At 36.3% G+C, this 27,471-nt stretch overlaps 1 protein-coding gene across 9 annotated transcripts in view; it reads left to right on the top strand.

Moving 5' to 3' along the window:
- Nucleotides 1–27,471, top strand: part of CCDC171 (coiled-coil domain containing 171) — a 302,377-nt gene that overhangs the window by 115,232 nt on the left and 159,674 nt on the right. For all 9 annotated transcript variants that reach the window (XM_019415442.2, XM_019415439.2, XM_019415437.2 and 6 more), the window contains 6 exons: nucleotides 620–709; nucleotides 1,766–1,966; nucleotides 4,527–4,694; nucleotides 6,270–6,458; nucleotides 21,703–22,210; nucleotides 23,302–23,418. In XM_019415442.2, coding sequence (XP_019270987.1) covers nucleotides 620–709; nucleotides 1,766–1,966; nucleotides 4,527–4,694; nucleotides 6,270–6,458; nucleotides 21,703–22,210; nucleotides 23,302–23,418 — 1,273 coding nt within the window. The remainder of the gene's footprint in view (nucleotides 1–619; nucleotides 710–1,765; nucleotides 1,967–4,526; nucleotides 4,695–6,269; nucleotides 6,459–21,702; nucleotides 22,211–23,301; nucleotides 23,419–27,471) is intronic.

Below are 27,471 nucleotides of genomic sequence, written 5' to 3' on the forward strand. Positions count from 1 at the left end.
TAGTAATGTGCTTTGTTGTGAACCAGTGCCAGAGACAGCAGTGGGGAGACCAAGGGGGTGGCTGAAAAGAAAGCAAAAAGAGCAGTCTGACAGAAAGAAGAATGAACTGTCAAAGAAAATAAATCACAAGCGGAGCAGGACCAACTGATGACCTGCCACAAGCCTTCCCAGTAGGACTGCCTGTGACCGACCCTGAAGTTGTCATATGGAGGGAGAGTCCAGTGAATACCCTCATGATGTATAGAGAGAACAGTCTTCTGCTCTGTCCTTTTTCTCTTTCCTTATAGATGCCACTGCTTTTGGCATGTTGGTCCAGGAGGATTTTAAGAATAAAGTTGTATTTGTTTACAGTAAGAATAAAATCCTTTATCCAGCCATCGAGTAAATGCACAATAACATCACTGACATTTTAAGCTTGAATGCTTTCTTTTCTTTTTAGCCATGCGCACTTGTGACAGAAATGACATAGTTAACCAAAAGAAAGAATTTTTTTAACTGTTAATCACTGTTGGAACATTGGTATTTAAGTAATTGCATAAAAAACATTTAAAGATGAGCTTTTTTGAGTTACCCGTCCTTGAAAAATACAAAAAAAGTAACTTCCGTTTTCTTTCATCAGCTAAACAGCGTGAATGATGCTAAGGAAAAAGCATCGAATGAACTCAGTTCTACCCAACAGAAGATAGAATCTCACACTAAAAATATTAAGGTATTAGGACTTAGAATGACTTTTTCTTTTTGTATTAAGAGACCCAAATGACTATCGAGGGAATATTTTAAAGTAGAACTATCTGAAAATGTATCTTCCTATTTTTTATTAAGTACATTTGGATACAGTTTTGAATTTTTATTGTTGATCAAAGAAACAAGAATGTTTTTTTCATTAAAAAAATAAAACTTGGTTGGAAATTATTTTGGTTAAAGGAAAAATGCATTTCCCAGATTTAATTATAATACCACAGACTGAAAAAAACGATTTAAGATTTAATGCCCAGCCTCAGATACATATTCGACATATTTTACATAAGCACATCAGTATTTGGAGTCAGTTTTCATCATTGTAGGGTGGAGCCATTGTTTTTAATGCATCAGGCCTAGTAACGGGCTGGGGCCGCACCTGGCTATGGTCCAGGACAACAGTTTATTTTATTCTCTGCACTGGTTTTATGTATTACATCTTTGCAGAATCATACTGAGGCAAGTGTGGGCGTCGGAATGTCTTTGTATTGCTTAATGTTGAGTTTGTCATGGACATACTTCAGTAGAGTTTGTTAATAAGGTTGAAGAAGAAATAATTCAGAATCTTATGTCCCACATGCGAGATTTCTGTTAGAATTTGCATGTCATTGGGAAGTAAATGTTCTTATACGGAAGGTAAAAGATTTCATTTAAAAGTGTTATTTACATGTTATTAAAATGCTTTGAGCTACCAAGTTATTATTATTTTTTTAAATGATGAATTGAAAGGAAAAGTCCTTTTCAAAGAGCTTTTTGGAATTAGCTATCTTGGGAATATTTTATGTTTACATGTTAAAACTTAGCAGTTTTTTTCTAACTTTTGAGCTACAATAGCATACTTTAGAAAATATGTTCAATCCAATACCTTAAAATGCCCAAGTATGTTTGGCACTGTAGTCAGATGCTTGCCTTTACGATTCTTTTATGGTAAAGCTTAGGAAGTCTTCATTATGTATTTTACATTTGCATCCTCGGCCCCTTTACTGGCCGGCCTTCATATGGTCTCTTTATTTTGTATCTCTGACAGGACCTTCAGGATAAACTGGCTGATGTCAGTAAAGAGTTAAGTCATTTACGCACTAAATGTGCAGACAGAGAGGCTCTCATAAGCACTTTGAAAGCGGAACTACAAAATGTGCTGCACTGTTGGGAGAAAGAAAAGGCTCGAGCGGCCCAATCGGAGAGTGAACTGCAGAAGCTTTCCCAGGCTTTCCAGAAGGATACCGAGGTATCACCTGAGACAGGATGCCTGGCAGGAAAGGCCTTCACTAATCTCGGTTTTAGAAATTTACATACATCACGTGGCTATTTTTACTTAATTCAAAAAAATTTAATTTAGTACAAAAAAATTGTTCTGAGCCAACCGTTTTGAAATAGTCATGCCAGTCGCAAAATCGGTCACTCTTTCACTATCAGGTCATCCTAATTTGGAGAGAAGTGATAGAGTTTAACCCCCCGGTCACTCGTGCCGCTTGTATCCCCAGCACTTACGCTCCTGATGGTCCTTTCAAGGTTTGCCTATTTGCCACTGACAAAACTATTTTTTATTTCAGTAGTTTAGCAGCTGAACATGGTGGGGATATGTTTCTCATGATCAGAAAGAACCAGACTTGGCTAGTGGTACTTCTGTTTGCAAAATGTGAATGTGGACAAGCCACACAGCTTAGTCTCTCCACATCTTTCCTTATTTGCAAAACAGAAGTAATATCTGCTCTAACAGACAGTCTCCTTACTCTTTACAATTACAGGGTAGTAACCAAAATGTGGAAAAATAGAAGTCACCCACAATATTAGACCTTTATTTGGATGCCCTCGAGAGTTGCCTATGCATTTTTATTTATTAATAAATTCTTAAAATATTATGGCAAAACTTTTATATTCTGTGTGAGGCTGGGTGAATGGAATTGTTATCTTATATGTTCTTTCACCCATGGGATATAGAGCTAGTTTAGCTAGTGTGGAGCTGGTTTATCTGAGTCTTCCTGCATATTGAGTTCATTACTCCAACAAATATGGACATGAATGCCAAGAGAGTAAAAAGGAAACATTCTTTCCACTCTTCTTACAGTCTGGGATTTAAATTGTGTCCACATGAAGGGGCTGGAATTGTTCTACACATCAGATAATGATTAAAGTAAAGGAAACTAGAAGCCTGACTGTATTGTAAAGTCAGCATGTCTACAGCATTGTGGTTGGGTTCAACATGTGTGAATTGATTTTGGATCTTGAGATTCTCTTTTCACGCCAAATGGATGATTATCATGCATGGTTTGTCACAGCCCAAGCAAAAAGGACATAATGGCGACACAATGAATTATCCTTTAGGATGAACTTGATCGCTTGGCAAAATGTGGAGGGTGAAGACCTTTAGTGCCTGAATATCACATTTGGTTAGTTGGATTTAATAAGGTTTTTAAGGATCTCAACCCAGTTGAAAATGCAAAAGACATCTTTAGTTGCTTAAAAAAGAAAAAGGCGTAACATATTTATGAAGATTCTTCTGATATCCTAACTCAAGTTAGTGGCTGTAACTACATATTAAAATTTTTTGGCTTTAAATTGTTATATTGGGAAAAAGTAAGGTGTCATCTAGAGACAATTAAAGATACACATTTTGATTATATAGAAAAACTTTCCCCACAATTTATAAACACAAAACCTTTGCATATGCTAGATACAGTTATTCTTGTCTAGAAGGTTAGCATTTCTATTTTTCCCCCCTCAAATTTCCTTCTTTTAAAAGTTTTCTTTTCTTGCTGGTCTATTAAAAAAATCTTGAGGCAACTTATTATCTACATAAAATATCCTTTTGCAGCTTTACAATTGCCTTGTCTTGAGTTCCACTCTTTGGCAGTTTATAGATGAAACACCTTATAAAGAGAGCCATTTGGCACGTTAGTAAATAAACTTTTTGTGTGTTCAAGATGGGATCGGCTTTTTACTGAATTCTACAGCATAGTGTTTCTAGGTCGTTAAACAATGGATGGTTTAGTTACTACAATGGCAATATAATTTTAAAGAACTTTTTATTGTATATTTCTAATTGGACAGTTTTGGAAATGTGTCTTGGGCAGCCATGTCCATTTCTTTTTGCCTGTTACTTTGTAATATTTAAACACCTGTAAATGCTCAATGTGCCAAATACTATATGAACTTACAGGGAAAACAGATGAACCCCTCTTCCATATCTTTCATATCACTGTCTGCTTTGCCTAAGGGGCTTGGGATAGATTTCCTATAAGAGGTAAGCAAACTGGAATCTCTGGGGGAAGAAGAAAGCTGAGTAATTGTGTACATGTAAAGCACAGATATTGTATAACTTTGTCTTCAGTGGAACTGAGCAACAGTCTTCTCTCTATATTGGTTTTTTGACTTAAATAACATCTGTTTGGGCAGATGTAAATATGAAACTGTAGAATGACTATACCGACATCTAGTTAAAAGGGCTTAGAAACAATTAGTCCAGACATGTCATGTATCTGAGAAAGGTGATGTCTGAACAGGCACTTAGGTGACATCCTCAGTAGTAACAGAACTGGGGTCAGAACCCTGGTCTTCTGGCTTCTAGACTTCAGATTTTTGGTTTTGAATACCAAGTTTAATCAATTCTAAGTTTGTATCTGCTGTGTAGTTTTGAATGTAAAAAAATTACCCAAAATGACAGCATTCTGAGACTTGAACATTTTAATTCCTTCTCAAGTTTTTGAAACAAATACTTCCCCGTGCATAGTGTGTGTTTTACTTCTTACAATGTGGATATACTGGAATTATTATTTTTTTTCTCACAGGAGAAGCTAACCTTTCTTCATACCTTGTATCAGCACTTGATAGCAGGCTGTGTGCTCATAAAACAACCAGAAGGCATGCTGGATAAATTCTCGTGGTCCGAGCTCTGTGCAGTCTTGCAGGAGAATGTTGATGCCCTGATCTCAGACCTCACCAGGGCTAATGAGAAGGTAACTGTCCTCAGGCACCAGATACCTCTATTAAATTCAGTGACATTTGTCCACATCACAGTATCATTAAGAGGGGCTGACATTCATCTTATTTCAAAAAGAATTTGGGTGTTAATAATTCAATACCATTAATTATGGCTTGTCTACAACTCAGTTTGATGCCATTGCTGTGGGCATGTAAATGTGACTGAAGTCTGTATGAAGTCTCTAAGCTCCACACTCTGTGCAGGACATGCTAATACTACTAGCCAGTATTAGCCACAGGGACCTAATTAAAAGAAAATAAATTAATCTTACTGATGAAGCAATTCAAAGAACTTAGTCATTTACATTAATAAACCAACTCTTTATGTTAGCATAAAATAGAAACAAGATACAGCTATTCAAAAACATGATCTTAAAATTTTTGCTCAGGAAATAATGAGGTGTTACTTTAAAAGCACTTAAAAATTTAAAATTATGTTTATGATATTTCTTGAATTATAATAAGATGTGTATTACAAAACCCTTTCCGTGCTGTAGCATGTGAGAGGTATACACGGTAGGAGAAAACAGTAGACTCTTACGATCACTTTACCATTCATAAGCCCAGAAATTCAGTCTTTCAAAAAATTTTTTAAAAAGCCCTATTTTGGTGGTGGAAAATTAAAATGGCTTAGCAGACCAACATATTTCACCATTGAAGATATCAGTTCTTATCCTGGGTCTATTGAACTGGTCAGAACTATGTTATGTGGTCTGGTTTCCAGATCTTAGTTGAAATGGCACTTGCTCTTATGGGACGTGAAGAGAAAAACTTACCTAAGTTTTTGTTGTTGTTGTTGTTGTTGTTGTTGTTGTTTTTAACTCTAATCTGTTGAATTAATGAAACAGCATCTTGGCCTAATTTTAGACTGAGGGCATTTTGCCTTGGTTCGATTGGCAAATACAACCACGGGCACTGAGAAGTAGGATTGAGGAAATGAGGGAATACATTGTGAGAAGCCCAGATGCTGTTCATGATTGTGAATGTGTGTATAATGGGTTTGAAAATTACTGGCAATTAAAATGAGTACATGTTTGAACCCTCTGAGATGGTATTATGTTTTAACAGTTTTTCATAGTTTTGAACATCATTAATTGTCGTACATCTCAGATGATTTTCTTTCCAGCGTTTGGAACGTGAAATAAAAAAATGGTTGTACTGTTCTGTTTTATTATATGTAAAATGTTTGTAGATTTGTAAATGTCATTGAAATGCTGTTTCCCATTGAAGAGCTTTGGTTCTAGAAATAAGAATAGTCTTCTTAATTTTCTCAGTAAAGTTGATTCTAGAGTGAGTAACTTTATTAGAAAGAGAAAAATAGTTTGTCATCTCAGCATATGTGCATACAAATGACACCATATTCTCCTAAAATATGATAATTTGCCCTACCGATTTCTGTTTCTTAATTTTTGGGTTTTCATTTTAACTTACAATTTTTATGTGAGCTTAAGGAATGAAGCATAGGTGAAAATTTTGGATGGTTTTGGGGGAGAGGTACAAGGAAATGTTTTGTGAGCCTATCTCATTCTCTGTTGCATTTCCCCGTTTAGATAAGTCATCTGGAGTATATCTGTAAAAACAAGTCTGACACAATGAGGGAGCTTCAGCAGACACAGGAAGACACTTTTAACAAAGTGGCAGAGCAGATCAAAGCCCAAGAGAGCTGCTGGCAGAAACAAAAGAAGGAACTGGAGTTGCAGTACTCCGAGCTCCTCTCTGAGGTGCAGAAGAGGGCACAGGTATGCTTCTCCTGCAGAGCTTTAAAAAACGGGCTGATCAAATATTTTACTATTTCAGGTGCTTTCTTTTAGTACCAATGCCAAATCCGTTTGGAACTTTTGAGAATGCCTAGATCTTATTCTGCACACATACATGTGATCATGCAAACACATACACATACTCACAAATGCACGTGTGTGTGTGTGCGTGTATATGTGTGTCTGCATGTGTATTAAGGATTGTCTTATAGTTAAGTTGGGAAGTAGGTTTCTGGTTAAAGCACCTTAGAATGTGCTGATCAAGTAAATGATAACATTGCATTTCCTTTATTTATTTTTAAAATGAAAGGTTAAGAGATTTGGTCAAATGTCAGTTTTAGTCTAGATAATCCTTTTGTCTGGTTTATTACACTTGTGGGGGTTCCTATATGAACCATCATTTTAATTCATTTGGGGTTGAAATTTGTTATACTTCCTAATATTATATAAGAACTAGAGTTATAATTGTAGACCCTGTAGCAAAATCATTCACTGTTGGATGAATTGTTATTTTTTTTATGTTGGATTCGACTGAGAACAGAAGTTTTGGGTAGTTAAGATAGCTGTATTTTTCCCTATATAAATTATTCTCATCATAATTTATATTGTTAACTGTCATCCCTGCCCAATCAGGAATAACATACAAAGATAGTGTATACTTTTTTTGGGGGGGGTATTGACTTTGATAATAGTTCATGTGTTCCTAAGATAAGATGCTTAGGACTCTGATTCAGCAGTGTTTAACCTCTTTATTTGGTCCATAATTATATCGTTTCATACTTCTATTGGCAAGTTTAATTAAAAAATATTATTTTTGTTTGTTAATAGTTTCAGGTTGCTTAAAATAAGACCATTCTGCTTTCCCAAACATATGAACTTATGCCTTCTTCTATGAATTCGAATGAAATACACTCTCTAAAAGTAGCTATTTGTTGTGTTCAGTGTTGCAGGGTGACATGTGATATGATCTGCATTTTGAGGTGCGTGGGTAGCTCAGTCGGTTAAGCCTCTGACTCTTGATTTTGGCTCAGGTCATGATCTCAAGGTTGTGAGATGGAGCCCCACCTCTGGCTCCCTGCTGACAGGCGGAACCCAGTTGGGACTCTGTCTTTCCCCCTCTCTCTGCCCCTCCCTGGTCTCTCTCTCTCTCTCTCTAAATAAACTTAAAAAAAAAAAAACTTAAAATATTTCATTATTCCAGAAAGTTCTTTTATGCCCTCTTTCAGTTTCCACTCCATGGGCTACCATTGTTCCTATCCTATCATCATAGATTACTTTCACTTGCCCTTGAGTTTCCTCTCAATGGAATCATTCAATATGTAGTGTTTGGTGGTTGGCTTATTTCACTCAAAATAGTGTTTTGATAGTCATCCATGTTGTTGTGTATGTTGGTAATTCATTCTTTTTTATGGTGAGATAGTATTCTATTTTATAATTACACCACAATTTGATAGATTGTGAGTGGATGAATATTTGGGTTGTTTCCAGTTTTGGGCTGTCGTAAATAAAATTGCAGCAAGTATTATTGTATGAGTATTTTGTTGACGTAAGTTTTCCTTTCTCTTTAAGAAATGAAAGCTAAGAGTGAAATTGCTAGGTCATGGTGTAGGTGTATATTTGTAAAAAAAACTATCAACATTTTTTCCATTTTTCCAAAATGGCTGTATCATATTATATTTTCATGACCAATATATGAGAATTTCCATTGTTCTACATCCTCTGCAATATTTGGTATTGTCAGTCTTTTAAATTTTAGTCACTCTAGTTGTTTTAAAAAGGTATTTCACTGTGGTTTTAATTAATGTTTTCTTGGTGATTAATGCTATTCAGCACTTTTCATGTTCTTATTGGTCATTCCTATATCTTCTTTTGTGAAGTGTCTCTTCAAGTGTTTGCCCATTAAAAAATTGGGATTCTTTGTGTTTTTATTATTGATTTGTAAGAGTTCTTTAGATATTCTGCATATAAATCCCTTGTTGTACATATGTATCACAGATACATGTTGTTAAGATAATCTCCTAGTGTTTCTTCTGGAAGTTTTAAAGTTTTAGCATTTATGATTAGGTCTGTGATCCATCTCAAATTAATCTTTGTATGTAATATTAGGTAGAGGCTGAGGTTCCTTTCTGCCCTGTATTTATTGTTCCCACACCATTGTTCACGACTTTGCTTTCCTCATTGACAAGCCTTGATCCCTTTGTGAAAAAAAAACTGACCATATATAAGAACCACAGATCTGTTGTGTATCCCTATGGTTTTGCCTCTTCCAGAATGTCATGTAAGTGGCCCGTACAGTCTTGCCTTTTCCAGAATGTCATATAAGTGGAATCCTATAGTATGTAGCCTTTTGGGTCCGACTTTTGTTTCACTTAGCAAAATATGTTTGGGAATTATTCATGTTGTTGCATGTATCAGTAGTAGTTCATTCCTTTTTACTACTGAGCTATATTCCATTGGATGGATACCATTGTTTGTTTATACTTGCTGATGGGCCTTTGGGTTGTTGTTTTTGTTTTCTAGCAATTATGACCAAGGAAGTTTTAAATATGCATGGATAGGTTCTTGTGTGATCATAAATTTTCATTTCTCTTGGGTAAATACTTAGAGGAGTGTGATTTCTGGTTATATGGTAAGTACATATTTATATGTTGTATAAATGGTTCTATGGTAAGAAACTATGAAATTGTTTTCCCAAGTGTCTGTACCATTCTGAGCTCCCTCTAGCAATGTAAGGGAGTTCTAACTGCTCTGTATCTGTGCCAGCATGCTGTTTCATAATTTTTTTTTGTCTTTTCTAGATATTCTAGTAGGCGTGTAGTGATTGTGGTTTTAATTTCTGTTTTCCCTAGTGCATAATAATGTTGAGCATTTTTTTCATATGCTTATTTGCCATCTGTGTGTATGCATGGGTGAATTATCTGTTCGCATGTTTTGCCCACTTTTTTAAAAAGTTTATTTATTTTGACAGAGAGAGAAAGAGAGATAGTGCAAGTGGAGGAGAGGCAGAAAGAGAGAGGGAGAGAGAGAATCCCAAGCAGACTCTGAGCTGTGAGCACAAAGCCTGATGCAGGGCTTGATCCCACGAACCTGTCCAATCAAGAGTTGAATGCTTACGTGACTGAGCCACCCAGGTGCCCCTTTTTGTGCCCCCTTTTTAACTGGGTTGCTTAGTTTCTTGTCGCTGAATTTTGAGAGTTGTTTATGTATTCTGGATAGAAACCTTTTGTCAGATAAGTGATTTGCAAAAATTTTCTCCCATTCACATAAAGGTCCTTTTTGCAGAGCAGATGTTTAAAATTTTTATAAAGTCCACCTTATCAATGTTTTTCTTTTATGGGTTATGACTTTAGTGTTGTATCTAAGAACTCTTGGCTTAGTGTAAGGTCATCAAGATTTCCTCCTGTTTTTTCTTCTATAGGTTTTGTAGTTTTAGGTTTTAGAAATAGTTCTATGATTCATTTTCAGTTAATTTTTATAAAGATATGAGGTATGGGTTGATGTCCATTTTTTTCATGTGGATATTCAGTTAATCCAGGACTATTTGTTGGAAGATTATCCTTTCTCTATTGAATTGCCTTTGTACTCTGTCAAAATCCATTTCCTGTATTTGTGTAAATCTATTTCTGTACTTTCTCAACTGTTCCATTTATTTATGTGTGTGTTCATTTTTAATACTATACTGAGTTGATTTTTGTAGCTTTTTAGTAAGTCTTGAAATTAGGAAGTATGATTCTTCAAACTTTCATCATTTCCTATCAGTTTTTTTAATTGGATAAATTTAACATGTAACCTTGTATAAATTTAAGGTGTATATTGTGTTACTTTGATACATTTATATATGTAATATAGTTGCCATTGTAATGATATTTATCACATTACATACTTGCAGTACATTATTATTATTATTGTTTGACAAACCGTACATTTAATCTCTATGGCTATTTTAGTACTCATTACAAGTTTATACACTTAAACAGCATCCATTTAACACCCCTAGTCTCTACTCTTCCATTTCCTGGTAACCACCATTTTATTTTCTGTTTTTTTTTTTTTTTTTAATTTTTATTTTTAGCATGTTTGGTCTTTTAAGATTCCATGCGTAAGTGATACCCTATAGTACTTCTCTTTGTCTGGCTTATCCCATTTAGCATAATGTTTTCAAGGTCCATCTGTGATTTTGCAAATGATAGGATAGCCTCCTTTCTCATGGCTAAGTAATATTTTATTGTGCATATATATCACATCTTTTTTAATCCACTCATCCATTAATGGGCATTTGGTTGCTTTCCTATCGTGGCTATTGTCAATAGTGTTGCAATAAACATGGAGGTGTGTGTATCTCATCGAATTCCTGTTTTCATTTCCTTTGAGTATTTTCCCAGAAATGAAGTTGCTGGAATGTATGGTAGGTATATTTTCAAGTTTTTGAGTGACCTCCATATTGTTTTCCATAGTGGTTGGACTAATTTACATTCCCATGTTCTCGCCAGCACCTGCTGTCTCTTGTCTTCTTGATGATAGCCATTCCAGTGGGTATGAGGTGATATCTCAGTGCGGTTTTCATTTGCATTTCCCTGATGATTAGTGATGTTGAGCATCTGCTCATGTGCTTTTTAACTATTTTGATGTCCTCTTTGGAAAAATGTCTCTTTAGTTCTTCTGCCCATTTAAAAAACGAGAGTGTTTATTCATTATTAAGTTGTGTTAATTCTCTATACATTTTTGGATATTAAACCCCATATCTGATATGTGGTTTACAAAAAATATTTCCCATTTTGAAGGCTGCCTTTTTATTTTGTTAGTTTCTTTTGCTGTGCAGAAGCCTTTGAGTTTGATGTAGTCCTGTTTGTTGATTTTTGCTTTTGTTGTTTGTGCTTTTGGTGTCAGGTACAAAGAATCATTGCTAAATATCAGTGAGCTTCTTTCCTATCTTCTAGGAGTTTCTTGGTATCAGGTGTTATATTTAAGTCTTTGATCCATTCTGAGTTAACTTTTGTAAGCGGTGTGAGTTAGAGGTCCAGGTTCATTATTTTGCATGTGTTCCTCTAAATTTCCCAGTACCGTTTGAAGAGAATATCTTTTACCCATTGGGTGTTCTTGGTTCACTTGTCGAATGTTAGTTGACTGTATATGCTGAGATTTAATTCTGGGCTCTCTGTTCTGGTCTATGTGTCTATTTTTGTGCCAGTATTTTTTATTACTATGGCTTGGTGATGATATGATCTTATATGTAGAAAATTTTAAATAACCGATCAAAAAACTTCTTGGATTAATCAATGATTTCAGTAAAGTAGCAGGTTAACAAAATCAACTTACAGAGATCATGAAACATTAGAAAAAGAAATAAAGAAAACTATCCCATTCACAAAATACTTAGGAATAAATTTTACCAAGAAAGTGAAAGATCTGTAGGGAGAAAACTCTTAAGACTTTGCTGAAAGAAATCAAAGACACAAACAAATGGAAAGACACCCTGTGTTCATCGATTGGAAGATTTCATATTGTTAAAGTAGCTGTACCACTCAAAAGCCATCTACAGATTCAATGCATTCCCCATCAAAATACCAAAGTCATTCTTCACAGAAATAGAAGAAACAATCCTAAAGTTTGTATGCAAACACAAAAGACCCCGATAGCCAAAGCAGTCCTGAGAAAAAAGAACAAAACCAGAGATATCACACTTCCTGATTTCAAGCTATCCTATCGGTGTTATGAACTCACTTCTTTTATTCTAAATGTGCAAGAAAGCATGGCAATTCATTTTTCTAACTAAGGGAATCAGTTATCACAAATGCTAGTTTTTAAAGAGAAGCTCTTGGGGTGTCTGGATGGCTTAGTCGGTAGAGCATGTGAGTCTTGATCTCAGGGTTGTGAGTTCGAGCCCCATGTTGGGTATAGAGATAACTTAAAAATAAAATCTTTAAAAAAGAAAAGAAAAGCTCTCACTGAAGACTTTTTTCTGAAGGATGTGTAACACCGTAGCCTTTGATCCATGAGTAGGCAGATTGAAAGTATCATTTTCATTTTCTTAAAAGTACATTAATAAGGGGCGCCTGGGTGGCTCAGTCGGTTAGGTGTCCGACTTCAGCTCAGGTCACTATCTTGCGGTCCGTGAGTTCGAGAGTCGCGTCGGGCTCTGGGCTGATGGCTCAGAGCCTGGAGCCTGCTTCCGATTCTGTGTCTCCCTCTCTCTCTGCCCCTCCTCCGTTCATGCTCTGTCTCTCTCTGTATCAAAAATAAATAAACGTTAAAAAAAATTTTTTTAAAAAGTACATTAATAATATAAATTGTCATATTGTTTATATTATTTATACATATGTTTACATTTTTATAAATTGTAATTGAATACACAGCAGTGATTCCTTTGGGTTTTGTATTGGGTAAACTGCTATTATAATGCATATTACAGGCTATACATTTTATTTTAGGAAATTTTGTTATGACTATTTCTGCATTTCTGCTTTTTTCCCCTCAAAGCTGCAATGCAAATTACACTATTTTCATTGTATATTACTTAATGTATTTTCAAAAATTATGTTGATAAGAACATAAAGAAGGAAAACACACAGTTGTGTAGGATTGTAGGTTCTAGAGGATGTTTGGTGTTAGATGAACCTGGCCATTACAAGGGGCCATCTGCTGGAAAACACATGACTTATCTATAGCACCCTGTGTTTGATGTTTAGTTCTTGTAAAGAAATGGTTAGTAAAAGACAGGTGGTTAAGTAAAAACCAGCTTTTGGACTCGAATTGCTTTCATCTGAAAAGAACACAGTAGAGTTATTTGCAAGAGTTTTGACTGTGTAAGCTTTAAAACAATTAGTACAAATGCTATTAGATAAAGGATACTCGTAGGACAGGAGCCTTGGTTCTAGTATCTCAGCATGTTTTTAGCGTTCGGTGAAATGTGCTAGCCACATGGTTGGGAACTCTCAAATTTAAATACTCCGGAGCCGTCACGGAAATACATCTCAAGTATGTGTGCCTACTGAAGCCTCTGGGCCGAGTGCCACACTACATGCTCTTACTGAGTTTGCTTTTGTAATCTTAGTATTTCTGTTCTTATAGCTTTTCTTTCTGAAAAAGAGTTACTGGCATAGCAGCGTCCTTAGTAAAAGTAAAGGTTTTTTCCCTATCACTTAAGTATGGTTAGCCTTGATGTAATATTTATTGTAAACACTTTAGGTTTGTTTGACATTTTAGTAAAATCCTCTTATATCACAAAATTGAAGAGTACCTTTGGCAGGAAATCTGGGTTAGTGTTATTAGATGTTGAAACTTTTTTTCTTTTTAATTGAATTCCAAAAATATTCAGAGCTCAGCTTGTTTATATTATTGGAGGTGATAGGTTATACATGCCTGCCTGGAATGGCTCACAGGGAATTAGTTCGACCCTGTCCTGGACACAGGAGGCATTGATGGACTGAGTTGGCGTGAAGGGGGCACCTCTAACGAAATATTTCCAATAATTTCATTAACACAAAAATATCTGCTTCTCAAATAATTGCTTTAGAAATTGTTTTTCTTCTTTTTTAAAAAAAATTGTGGTTTTACATTTACTTATTTTTGACAGACAGAGAGAGACAGAGCCCAAGTGGGGGAGGGGCACAGAGAGAAGGAGACACAGAGTCTGAAGCAGGCTCCAGGCTCCAAGCTGACAGCTCAGAGCCCGATGCCGGGCTCGAACTCACAAACCGTGAGATCATGACCCGAGCCAAAGTCGGACGCTCAACTGACTGAGCCTCCCAGGCGCCCCTAGAAATTGTTTTTCTTAAAAAGGCTATGAATTGAATTTGCCTAATGCTCAATAGATTTTTCAACATTTTTTCCTAACTTTGCATGCCTCCTCTGACTCAAGCCTTACCACAACCATGTGAGATAGGTCATTTAAGAATCATTTCTAGTTTGCACATGGAGAAACTAAGGTTCAGAGAACTGATGCCACTTATGTGTTTAGCGAGAAAGTTCTAGAGCTGGGATTAGAATGGAGGTAACAGATGTAAACTATTCAGCCTCTTGCTTGGCATTCAGAAATTGCAAAGTGAATGTTATGTGCTATTTTTTTTTAACTTTCAGTCTTTTTAAAAATGTTTATTTATTTTTTTGGTGGGGGGAGGGGCAGAGAGAGAGGGAGACAGAGGATCTATCTGAAGTGAGCTCTGTGCTGACAGCAGAGAGCCTGACATGGGGCCCGAATTCATGAATGATGACATCATGACCTGAGTTGAAGTCAGATGCTCAGCCAACTGAGCCACCCAGATGCCCCTGTCCTGTTTTAATATATTGTCACCATCCTTATCTTCCTGTCCTTTTTGCGTTATACTACGGTACTGTTTCTTTTAGAAATATATGCTGTTTTGTATGTCAAGTAATACCTGAAAATGGGTCCAGTGGCAGATCAATTTCATATTTCTTGAACTTGCATTTCCAAGTGAGTCTTGATTAATTAATGATCAAACATGATAATTATGGTGACACCCTGTCAACTGTCCACAGATGCTAGTTCCCTTATGTCTTATTTCTCTCAGACTTCCTTTTGTCTGAGAGACTGAGTTTTTCTTACATTATATTGCAAAATTGCTGTTATAGGTAAGAGTATCAAGACAACTTTTACATAATGTATTTAATATTAACAAAAATATATCTTACGTGGTATATACCACATATAGAGGGCACTGTGTTTAATACTGTGGTACTAACAAAGAGATATAACACTTAGTTCTTTCTTCAAAAACTGTCAAATATAATTGGGAAGTCATCACATAAACACATGAGAAATTCAAGAATATAAGGTTGATCACAGCAACTGTGTTTAATTAATTCCCAAGAGAATGCTATAAACTTAGAAGAGGAGGTGGTCACAGTTTGAACTATTTAAAGAGAAGACTGGAGCCAACCTGGACACCGTGGCCGGGGTCTGAAAACCCAGAAGGAAGATCTGAGGCAGATCAGAACTGAGGGGGAGTGCTGACTTACCAACGGTCTGAGGCAGTGTCTTTTAACAACTGACAAATGAAGCATCTTGCCCATGTTGACACGTTCATTCTCAGTCTAATGATAAGGAGAACTTTGTTCTTTTGAAGGTTTGGCTTATCCAAAGGGCATTTTGTAGTTTGTACTGCTTTAGATACAAGAGTAAACACAGGCACATAGCACTTTGGCACATAATATTTTTGCCAGGCTACACTTACAAATGAAGATCGTGTTTTTAAGTAAAGTAAATAATCATTATGGGATTTGAGTATATTTCTATTATATGTTATAATATATATAATGTATATAATATATATATTTAATATTATATATTATATATAATATATATAAAATATATAATATATATAAAATCCAGACAGTAGAATTTCTAGGTCATATGATAAACTGAGCTATTTGCAAAAGCTGATGCATCATTTTAACATCTCCAGCAGTAACGTATGAGGCTTCCATTTTCTTCACTAAATGTGCATTATTTTTAACAGAGAAGCATTTACATCATAGGATAAGCAGGTGAATTTATTCATTTTGCAATATTACCATTTCATAAAAAGACAAGGTATGCAGTCTATAAAAATAAGACAGTTTTAATGAAGTCCTTTGATGTCTATGTGTCATCGAATGCCCAGTGTGCATTTTGTCTTTTGCCAATAATAAAGTCCTTTGATGTCTATGTGTCATCAAATGTCCAGTGTGCATTTTGTCTTTTGCCAACATAAAGAATAAGAACGCAGGAAGCAAAAGTGATAAAAAAAAGAATTTTATTCCCTCGGGAAATATCTAATTTCTGGTCCAAAGTCTCAAAGTTCATGGAACCCTGTAAGGCGTCCCACAGAGCCTGTGTGCTTCAGGAAGTAGGTGCGTGATTAGGCAAAAGAGGTATCTTTTCCCCCCATTTTGGATGCACTTTGAATTTATCAGACAGCAGAGGAAAACTAGTGAAACTATATCGTAGTTTTGATATGCCAAAGAAATCTATGTAAAAGATATCCATACTATATTTGCAAGTTTTTTTAAATTCTTCAAGATAAGAGTGTTGTTTTGGAGGAATTTGCAAATATTATTTTTGAAACTAAACACACTAAGGAGCAGGTTATTTCAGTCCTAGGAATGCTTTTGTCCCATTTGAAGGCGATATTCCTAATGTTTGCTTTAAAAATATTGGCCTTCAATCTCCTTGGGTAAAGAACATAAGATTTTTTTAAGGGAAAAATTGCTCTTACGGCTGTTTCCATTGTTATCATCAAACAAGCTTTGTTCTTCAAGAATAATTCACAGTAAATAATGCAGCACCTTTGAAGATCCCTGTGGAATATCAGAATTAATTTTAAAGCAGAATTCTGACATGTTGATAAGTTCCAAATTATATTTAGAAATGATATCTTTTTTTCAGATTATATTTTTCTTCTCCTTACATTTATAAAGCTTTTTATTCATTGGGTATTTATTCAGTGCCTATTATGGGCAAAGAAAAACTGTGGTAAACACCAAGGAACATCTTATAAAGGATTATTTAATTTGTTCAATATTTAGTAAATTCCTACAGGGTATAGAGCACTGTAAATAGAATATTTACTGCAGTAAATACTTCCTGGCCTCCAGGAACTAGCATTCTATTGAATTTGAGGGAGAACAGATATGCATACATGAAATAAGTAAGTAGCAGTGTCAGAATTAAATGTGTGAGTCATATAATTAAGTTCAGAGGAGGTCAAGGTCAGCATGAGTGAGAATTATAGGAAAAGGTGTCATGGAATAGATAGACCCTGAAATGGGCTCTGATGATTGCTAGGATTTGAATAGTGTTAGGGGAGTTGGAAGGGAAAAGACCTGGGAATGCTAGACAGCATTGGTTAAATTGTGAAGAGTGGTGAGGTTCGTGTCTGGATAGTAAAGAAGCAGACCGTTCTCCCTTTTTCATCAGGGTGAGGATTGTGGGAGAAGGTGAAGCCTTTACAGCAGAAGGCATGTGGGAGTGTTGTGACTTGAGGAGGGAACCTTGGTTCAGTAAGGACAAAGATGTTAAACAATAGGATCGGATGGACATAATCTGACAGCGGCATGGAAAGGGGCATGAATGGCTGGTGGTGAATAGCTGGAAGTAGGATGCGTAGCAGTAGATATGGATCAGGGCGTATTTTATAGGTAAACCCAACGGTGCTTGCCGATGGCTTTGATTTGGGACGGTAGAGGATAAGGTGAAAGGAGGAACTAAAACCGACTGCAAAGTTTTTGACTTGAACACTTCGGTGGATGTTGGTGCCATGTATTGACATAAAGAGGACTATCATGAACACATTTAGGAGGCAAGTCAATAGTACTGGACTGGATACTTTAGCTTGAGATGGCTGTGAAGTAGCTAAGTGGAGATGCTTGCCGGGAAGTCAGATCTGTGGTTCTAGATTTGAGTGGAGACAGCAGGGGTGCAGAAATGTAATTGTTAAGAAATGAACAAAACTTGCACTAAGTATTAATGTTATTGAGGATTTTGTGTGGCTAACTTAATATTTGTCAACAAGAGCTCTAAAACTTTAAATGTTTAACTTCATTATTTTTAAATCTTTAATTCAACCCGCTAATAAATTCTAGTTATCTAGTTGAATATTGGTCTGGTTGATTTTTTTGAAAAATAACAATCGATACTTGGTGTCTTGATTATAATTACTTAAACCAAGAATGGCTGGGGACAGCAGATGGTTATTAGACAAATAAATAGTCTTTTGAGTTTGTTTATTTTTATTTATAAGCAGACTTCACACATAGTCTTATTTTTACTGTTTCACCAATCTGTGAATGGCATCCGAGTCTCTGAGAAATCATGAAGCGTGGTAGTAATTAATATTAATCACTTAATTAAGCACTTTTAAATATATAATCGCTACAAATGATCAAAATTTGGGGGCCATAGAATGACACAAGGATTTGAAAGACGTGAGAATTTAAAAGATTGCTTGAGTACTTTGCCACGACTTCTAGCAGGCAGCCTAAAATGAAAACTGGCTGTGTAAGTCTGGAATCCCAATTCTGTTTTTAAGACATTCCAGCTTGTTCCTGGCTTTCTGTCTGTCGAGAGAAGTGGGGTGTTTTGGGTAATGGAGTTCAGGTTTTTATCCATTTCTCTCCACATTTTGGTTACTCTGTCATCCTCATTCCAGGACTACCTGTTTCTGGCTGCCTTTCTAAAATGCTGTTAGCTTCAATCTGATGCTCTGAAGTAGGCTAGCTGTCTTCGGTAGATCTGTCATGTGCTACAGCTAACTCTTCTCCAGAACAGGCTTGCTTTACTTTCAGCTGTCTTCCCTTTTTTTTTTTTTTTTTTTACTTAAATTTTAAAATTTTTATTTAATTTACTTTAAAAATTTTAATTCCGGTATGGTAAATATACTTTCAGCTCTCTGTCCACAACCCATTCGATTTTGTCCAATGACTTCACATGCTATTTTGAAACATTTAAAATATCATTAGCAAATGTATCTATTCACCATTTGTGTTTGTTCACAGAAGAGTACTTTTTGTTGAAAATATACTTCTGCCTCAGACTTTGAGATCTGTGACTATGTTCCACCTGGAACCTGATTAGGTTAATGTTTATTTCTACTACCTAGCTGTAACCGGTGTGGCTCTTTTATGTTGGATTGTCTATAATTTTCCTGTTTTCCCCTCTAATTGAACTGGTAGAATTGATTTTGGAGAAAATATGGAATTAGCCTTTGTAAATTCTGTTTGCTCCTGTTGTTCCACCTCCACTACCAGCAACTTTACTGCTACCCATGGCGGTCTTTATTAGTATTTCTGATTCTCCCATCCATTAACTAAAGCAGAGCGACTTCCAGGATTTTATGGCTTCTCATGGCTTTCCAGATAGTTTCAATTCCTTAGCTTTATCATCTTTTATCCACCTACGTGTCAGTTTTCCACCATTGTCCTCTTTTCTTCAGGCGTTCTGAATTATTTGTGCTTCCTTAGAATACATTATCCTGTTTTCTGGCTCTCACTCTTCCACATACTGGTCTTTCTGCTTTCTTTAGCTACAGTGCAGGTCAGCTTTCCCTTTTCTTAAAGGTTGCCTTCTTAAAGGGGTGTCTCACATCTGCTTCCAAGCAGTCCACCTGGCTAGTGCTTCTCAGAGTTTCTTGCTTCTTTCAGCTACTCCCAATGGGACACCATTTCCTTTACAAGTGTCTTTGCATGGACCTCTGGGACACAGTCCCGGTGATGAAATACTGCTACCACCGCTTGGCCATGGGTGGAGATGTGGTTGGGGGCAAGCCACAATTCCTTTATTTCCCTATTCCTTTCTTTTTCACAGTAGTACCACAGATATGGCTGGTTCAGACTTTAGAGAAGAGTCGGAGTAAATAAAGACAATTATAGTATGGAAACATTTTTTTAAGCATTTTTTAAGGTTATTTATTTTGAGAGAGAGAGAGAGCGAGCATGGGAGGGGCAGAGAGAGAGGAAGAGAGAGAGAGAATCCCAAGCAGGCTCTGCACTGCCAGCACAGAGCCCAACGCAGGGCTCAATCTCATGAGCCATGAGATCATGACTGGAGTGGAAATCAAGAGTCGAACCCTTAACTGACTGAACCACCCAGGAGCCCCTATAGTATAGAAACATTTAAAACCATGTCTAAAATACAGTGTTTCCCCTGCCCAAAGGAAGGCATCCAAGAAGTTGAATCCTTGAGAGAGTGGCTTCTTGTGTACTTCTTTAATTCATTTGTGCTCAGGACTGTACCTCTGAGGGCCTTCTTCTACTCACCGTGCACTTATTGGGAATCTCATCTGCTAGGCTTGGGGTTGGATTTAGTACAAGAGTTACTTTCCTTAGCAGTATATTTCCACAAGTTTGAATTCTTCTGACTACCGCCGATCAACATTGTCCACGGTAGGCTTTGACAGCAAATCTTGTGGAGTCATCAAGGGTTTGTGTGATTTTCTCCAACTCGGATCATTAAATTATTTTAGGGTAGCTATGGAGCCACACTTTATCACTATTTTTTTTTTTTTAATTCTTTCTATTACATACCTCACCACCACTTGTCCTTTGTCATTATCCCTCCAAAAGCCTGTCAATATCATTTTGTGCAAACTCCCTTTTGGGTACCTCTGCCAGTCTGGCATAGTTTGATAGTGCATTACACCACAGTTATTGATTTGCTTGTCTGTTTTCCTAGCACATGGAATTTAGTGACTAGTCAATAAATGTTTATTGAATGATAAATGAATCAGTAAAGGAAATTGGGATCTGTTATCTTCTGAATACTCTACCTCAGCAGTTCCTTAATGATCAGGCATAAGATTTCATAGAGAACTATTTTATTTTCTAGCAATTAAAATATGTTGTCCATAGTTAAAATTTCTTGGTGTTTCAAATTGTTTGGATTGCAAATTCCTTGATGAGGGAAAAAGGATCAGAGAGATGCTGAGGCCCAGCTCACAGTTAGTTATTTCCTCCCACCACTGGGGCTGTGCTTTGTTCAGTCTGCTGTCTCAGGAAGGTAAGAAAGAGCTGAAATGAGAGATTTTAACCTGAGAATTAGTCCCCCCTCACCCAGTAAATGGCAGACAGTCAAGTGCTATTTGTTATATTGTTGATTTAACCCTTTGCTTATTCTGGCAAAAAGTAAAGTCTTTTCACATATAGGAAAACCTCTACTGCTGATGTAATTTGTTTAAAAAGCAGGAAATAAAAGTGAGGAATGGAAGAGGAGAAATTCTGTTTTCTAAATATGTGTATTTCTGCATAGGTGTATGGGAAATTCATGAAGTACTTTTAGAGTTATGCGTTCTATGTTATGTAAAGTTTCTGTGTAAGAGGATTTAAAAATCAACATGCACATTTAGGGGCGCCTGGGTGGCTCAGCCGGTTAAGTGTTTGACTTCAGCTCAGGTCATGATCGCACAGTTCGTGGGTTTGAGCCCCTCACTGGGCTCTGTGCTGACACCTCAGAGCCTGAAACCTGCTTCAGATTCTGTGTCTCCCTCTCTCTCTGCCCCTCCCCCGCTCATGCTCTGCCTCTCTCTCAAAAATAAGTAAATGTTAAAAAAAATGTTTAGATCAACATGCACATTTAGATCTAACCTGTTGCTCCATCATACATATTTTTTTGATATTTAGAACATGGGGCTTTTGAGGAAGAATTAGTTGTCAGCAAAAGTTTGTTTTCTTTCTACAAAGAGGAAGTAATAAAATGCCTAGTTGTTTAAAATATTTTATTTCACTTCTCTTATAGAAATTTCAAGAAATTGCTGAAAAAAATATGGAAAAGTTGAACCGTATTGAGAAGTCACACGAACAGATGGTTCTTGAAAATTCACGCTTCAAAACTGTGTTATCACAGACTCAAAGGGAACAAGCATCCTTGCTGGCAGCCTGTGCATTGATGGCCGGTGCCTTATATCCTCTCTATAGCCGGTCATGTGCCTTATCGACACAGAGAGATTTTCTCCAGGAGCAGTTCAACACCTTTGAGTTGTTCAAACTGGAAGTCAGAACTCTAGCCCAGGCTTTGTCAACCGTAGACGAAAAGAAGCAAGAGGAAGCTAAGATGAAGAAAAGGCCATTCAAAGGACTGATGATACGTGTATTCCGGAAAGGTGTAATTGCAATTTTGGCAGCAAATAGGCTCAAGATTTTGGGCCAATCATGTGCCTCTCTTTTTACCTGGATGGAGAGCTTCAAAGAAGGCATAGGCATGTTGGTGTGTACAGGAGAGCCCAAAGACAAGCATAAATTTCCAAGTAAGATAATTTAAGCTTTTTAAAAATCTAAGTTGAGTGTAAGGACATACAATGTGACCAGGCTTAGCCATTGTGTAAAAACTTGAAAAATCATTTAATATGTCAACTCATGTAACATAGTCTCTCGTGTGTTGTAGATATGTGTGTGGGTATGGAGAAATGTATATTTATGTATAAATTAGGTTTTGATTTTTTGTTATAAACATTAAAATTTAAAGAAAGTGGCAAATATAATTTCAACTTTGCCTAGCTTTATGTGTGTGTGTATATATACATATATATGTATATATATATGTATATACACACATATATATATATAGTCAGCTTTATTATATTTGAATGCTCTTTTCACAGTAAAGTGGAGAGTTTATATAGTGATTTTTCAATTAAGCCGATCCAGAGACTCTCCCCTATTTAAAATTAATTAGCAGTATAATTTATTTTTACTTTCTATGAGTCAGTATAAAATGATCAGAGTTAAAAATCTATTGAGGAATTGAACGGAAATGAGACAGATGTAAATTTTCCAGTTAACTTTTTTTTTTAAAAGTTTCACTATTCTGAGGAAATAGTGATTTCAGTTTTTAACTTTAAAAATCAAGCTATTAAGGGGGCACCTGGGTGGCTCAGTCAGTTAAGCTTCCGACTTCGGCTCAGGCCATGATCTTGCAGTTCGTGAGTTGGGGCCCCGTGTCCAGTTCTGTGCTGACAGCTCAGAGCCTGGAACCTGCTTCAGATTTTGTGTCTACCCCCCTCTCTGCCCCTCCCTCGCTCATGCTCTCTCTCTCTCTCTTTCTCTCTCAAAAATAAATAAACATTAAAAAAATGTTTTTTAAATAAAAAAATCAAGCTGTTAAGTAATGTAAGTAGAACTGAAAAAAAATACTTTTCTTTTTTTTTGACATCACTTAATTTATATATATAAATAAATTGTCAGTCAAATCTAACATTTCTTGTAGACTTTTCCACACTAGGCAAAGTTCTGCCTACAAGTTTTGGTCTGTTTCCTAAATAGCCAAACGTTGCTATGAATTTTAAACATGGATTTTAAAAGTTTACAACATCGCATAATGGATCTTCTTTTCTTGCAGGGCACCAAAAGGAGCAGTTACGTTGTTTGCAAGCACTTAGTTGGCTTACCAGTACCGACCTTCTGGCTGCAATCATCACTTCTATGGCCGAGTTACAGGAAGTCATTAGTAAAACAGGTACGCTTCCCTCTTTTAGGTCCTTGCAAATGTCTAGAAATGCTTTACAGTTCGAATTCTAATAAACCATCTAGGAAGAAAATACATTTGTTTTCATCTTTCTCCATTCAGGTACAGAGAGATTATTAAATCTCTATTTGATGATGGAGAGGATTAATGTAAATTTTGGTGGGTAATTTTGTCTTAATTTATGGGGAAATTAAATGACATTTCTTGGTGAATGTATCCACCTTATTTTTTCCTTTTAGGATCTGACATTCCAAAGGAAATCTCATCATTAACTTTTTTTTTTTTTAATGAATACTGGGAATGTTCTTGCAAATGTTTTAGTCTTCCTTCATTTCTATTTCTAGCTATACATTTTAGAAGTTTGAGGAATAACTGAACCAGTAGAAAACTTTTCTCGTTGGTGATATGTTTTTATTTTTCCTAATTAATTTTCAATAGAGTTAATTTGAGTAGTCTGTTTCCACCAGGTGTGGAACCACCTATAATCAGTGATTTCCAAAGGTCTAAAAATCAGTTTACTGGGGCATCTGGGTGGCTCAGTCAGTTAAGTGTCTGAATTTGGCTCAGGTCATGATCTTGCTGTTCTGGAGTTCGAGAGCTGCATCAGGCTCTGTGCTGACAGCTCAGAGCTTGGAGCCTGTTTCAGATTCTGTGTCTTCCTCTCTCTCTCTCTGCTGCTCCCCTGCTCATATTCTGTTTCTCTCTCTCAAAAATAAGTAAACATTATAAATAAATGAATAAATAAATAAATAAATAAACAAATAAATAAATAATTCAGTTTATTTTTTAATGACTCAGATTGCAGGATATGTTTGTATGAAAAGTTCAATGAAAACTAATTTTTCAAGAATAACATACACCTACCTACTGGTTAAGCTATGTCATTGGACTAATTATGGCCATTTCAGACACATTAATAGTAAAAATAATATAATGGATTTGATAATACTTGCCTGCCTTGTGGAATGTTGTAAGCATTAATGAGGTAATAATTTGGGATGTAGTTTAATTCTTTAGACAACTCTGCTATATACATGTAGATCATTTGTTGTGATTTCTGATAACTAAATCTATGTTCTTATAGTGGGAAACTTATGATGCAAAGATTAATTTTAGGTTGTGGCCCGTTGATGTTGGTAAGCAATATTCATCTCTAATATTTTGGCAAAATGTCAATGTACTGGGTTTGAAGTCTGAAATAAAAGTCTAAATAAAATGTATTTTAAGAATGTTGGCATTATACCTTAAGAGGAAAATTAACATTCTTGAAAGAACTTAATAAAAGTTATTGGAGTTAGTTTGAAAAACAGATTATTTGTGTTCATCATATTCTTGTAGGTGTGTGAACACTTGACATAGATTGGTTTCTTAAGCTACAATCCTGTGTATATTACTTTATTTATTTATTTTTTCTTTTCACTGTGCTATACATCTTCAGGAGATGAAAGAAACATATATGACTTGGATCTGGACATCTAGAAAATATACATAATGATTATAGAACAAGATTGGCAAGTCGTGAATAACTTTAGGCAGAAAGTAATCAAGATTGAATGAGGAAATACTGGCTTTAAATGTAAGAATCCAAGATAGGTACAGCGTAGTGGGGGCTTACTAGTATTGGGAAGGCTTCAGGGAGCCTTAACGGAAGGCCTTCGCTGGGCCTAGAAGGATAGATAAGTTACATAGGAGGGACAGCATCCAGATGGAGGGCAGAGCCTGAGCAGAAATGCAGAGGTGGGAGTAGGCACAGAATGGGAAGAGGGACATTGAGGAGATGGAATGGAAATCCATGCCTAGCATATCTGGCTTATACATGCTGATTACTAAAATGTATTTTCTGTTATAACTATATTGGAGAATCGTGGGAGAAAAGGTAGAACATTGGCATACGATCAGATTATAGAGACTTTATAAAACTAGACAGTGATCTCCCTGAGCACATTTTCCAAAAGTGGACCCTTGTAATATCTTAAAGTTAAGATATTGACACAATGATTATTTGAGACCCTAATAAAAATATGTGTAGGTAAGACTTATCAAGGAGAAGGTAGACTGAGAATGGTGTGTCTTTAAATGCTTGCCTCCCTCCAGGAACAGAGCTGCCTTGTTAGAATATGGTTGTACCTCTAATGGCTTGAGAAAAGAGCAAGTTCAGGGAAACTCATCTTTAGGGAAGCCTTTAAGTGTTGTTGGCTAAAGAACACTAAGTAATTAGGGAAGAGTTAAGTGATAGTTGCTTAGAGGGGGAGAATAATTGATGTATTGAAATCCTGAAGAGTATAGGGAAGAATATGGTTGGACAGGTAAACAATTGAGTTGTTATTGGACTAGTACAAAAATGATCAGTGCGTTCCTTTTGCAGAGGCGACTTGACAAGCTGGGCTCATAGAATAATTCATTCAAAATATGATGACCAGTTAATACATTACCTTTTCCAGGTAATGTGTTTTCATTTTCATGGTTATCCTAGTAGTAGAAATTTCCTGATACTTTATTATTTTTTTTTTTATTAAAAAAAAATTTTTTTTTAACATTTATTTATTTTGAGACAGAGAGAGAGAGAGCATGAACAGGGGAGGATCAGAAAGAGAGGGAGACACAGAATCCGAAGCAGGCTCCAGGCTCTGAGCTGTCAGCACATAGCCTGATGCGGGGCTCGAACCCACGGACCGGGAGATCATGACCTGAGCCGAAGTCGGATGCTCAACCGACTGAGCCACCCAGGTGCCCCAAAATTTCCTGATACTTTAGCAGAAACGATGGGAAAATATTTTCAGACACTTAAAGTACATGAGAGGTTATTAACAGATAATAGTGAGGGTAATAAATGTAAAGCTATAACAGCTTACATAGTCATGTTGAGTTTATAATTGAAGTGTACGAATAACCTAAATATACGATAAGCATTAGCATATAGCAGAAAGAGCATTAGCTTTGTACCAGGCGGATTTGATTTTGTTTGCAGCTCTGCTAGTTATTAGTTGTGTGAAACTGGGCAAGTTACTTTGTTACTAGACCTCAGACTCTTTACCTAGAAATGGAGATAGTACGATCTTCCTGGTTTTTATGAGGATTTAATGAGATAACCCTTGTTGAACATTTTGTAACAGTACCTAGCATATAGTGGGCGCTAAAAAAACCTGTTTCCTTACAACCCATCTCATCGTGAAAGTAGTGTATCACATTCCTGAATGTAGTACACACGTCTGCCTGTATGCATTTTTAGACAATTATTTTCTATTGCTATGTGTTATTCCGATCTGTTTTATTCCTCTCTGCCTCTCTGCCTTTCTGTCTGCCCACCCTTCATTTCTTCTTCTTACCCTCCCTTCTTCCTTCCTACCACCTGCTCATCCATCTACTAACAGGCTAACAAACGATATAAATGTTACCATAAGCTACATACTGTTTTATATTTGCATTTAAAAAAATTATTTTGAGAGGTGCCTGGGTGACTCAGTCGGTTACACGTCAGACTCTTGATTTCTGCTCAGGTCGTGACCTCACGGTTTGCGAGTTCGAGCCCCACACTGGGCTCTGCGCTGACAATGTGGAGCCTGCTTGGGATTCTCTCTCCCTCCGTCTCTGCCCCTCCCACTCTCGCTCTCTCTCTCTCTGTCTCTCAAAATAAATAAATGAACTTAAAAACTGATTTTGAAATAGTTTTAATCTTACAGAATAGTTGCAAATACACAATAGAGACTCTTTTTGCTGAATGATTTGAGAGCAAGTAGCTGACACGATGCCCATTACTTTCTCATATTTTAGCATGTATTTCAGGCAAGACATTCTTCTACATAACCAGAGGGCTGTGATCAACGTCAGGAAACCGTTCAGACCCCCTTTGACTTACCCTAGTTGTCCCAACCATGCCTTTTATAGCAAAAGGATCTGGTTTCGAATTATGTGTTGCATTAAGTGACGTTTCTTTAATCTCCCTCAGCGTGGAAAAGTTCCTCAGTCTTTCCTTGACCATCATATTCTTGAAGATTACAGACTGATTTTTGTAAAATACCCTTCAGTTTTGATCTGTTTAATGTT

This window comes from Panthera pardus, unplaced genomic scaffold (assembly GCF_024362965.1).
Source record: "Panthera pardus isolate Hobbes unplaced genomic scaffold, ASM2436296v1 HiC_scaffold_20, whole genome shotgun sequence".
Lineage (NCBI taxonomy): Eukaryota > Metazoa > Chordata > Mammalia > Carnivora > Felidae > Panthera > Panthera pardus.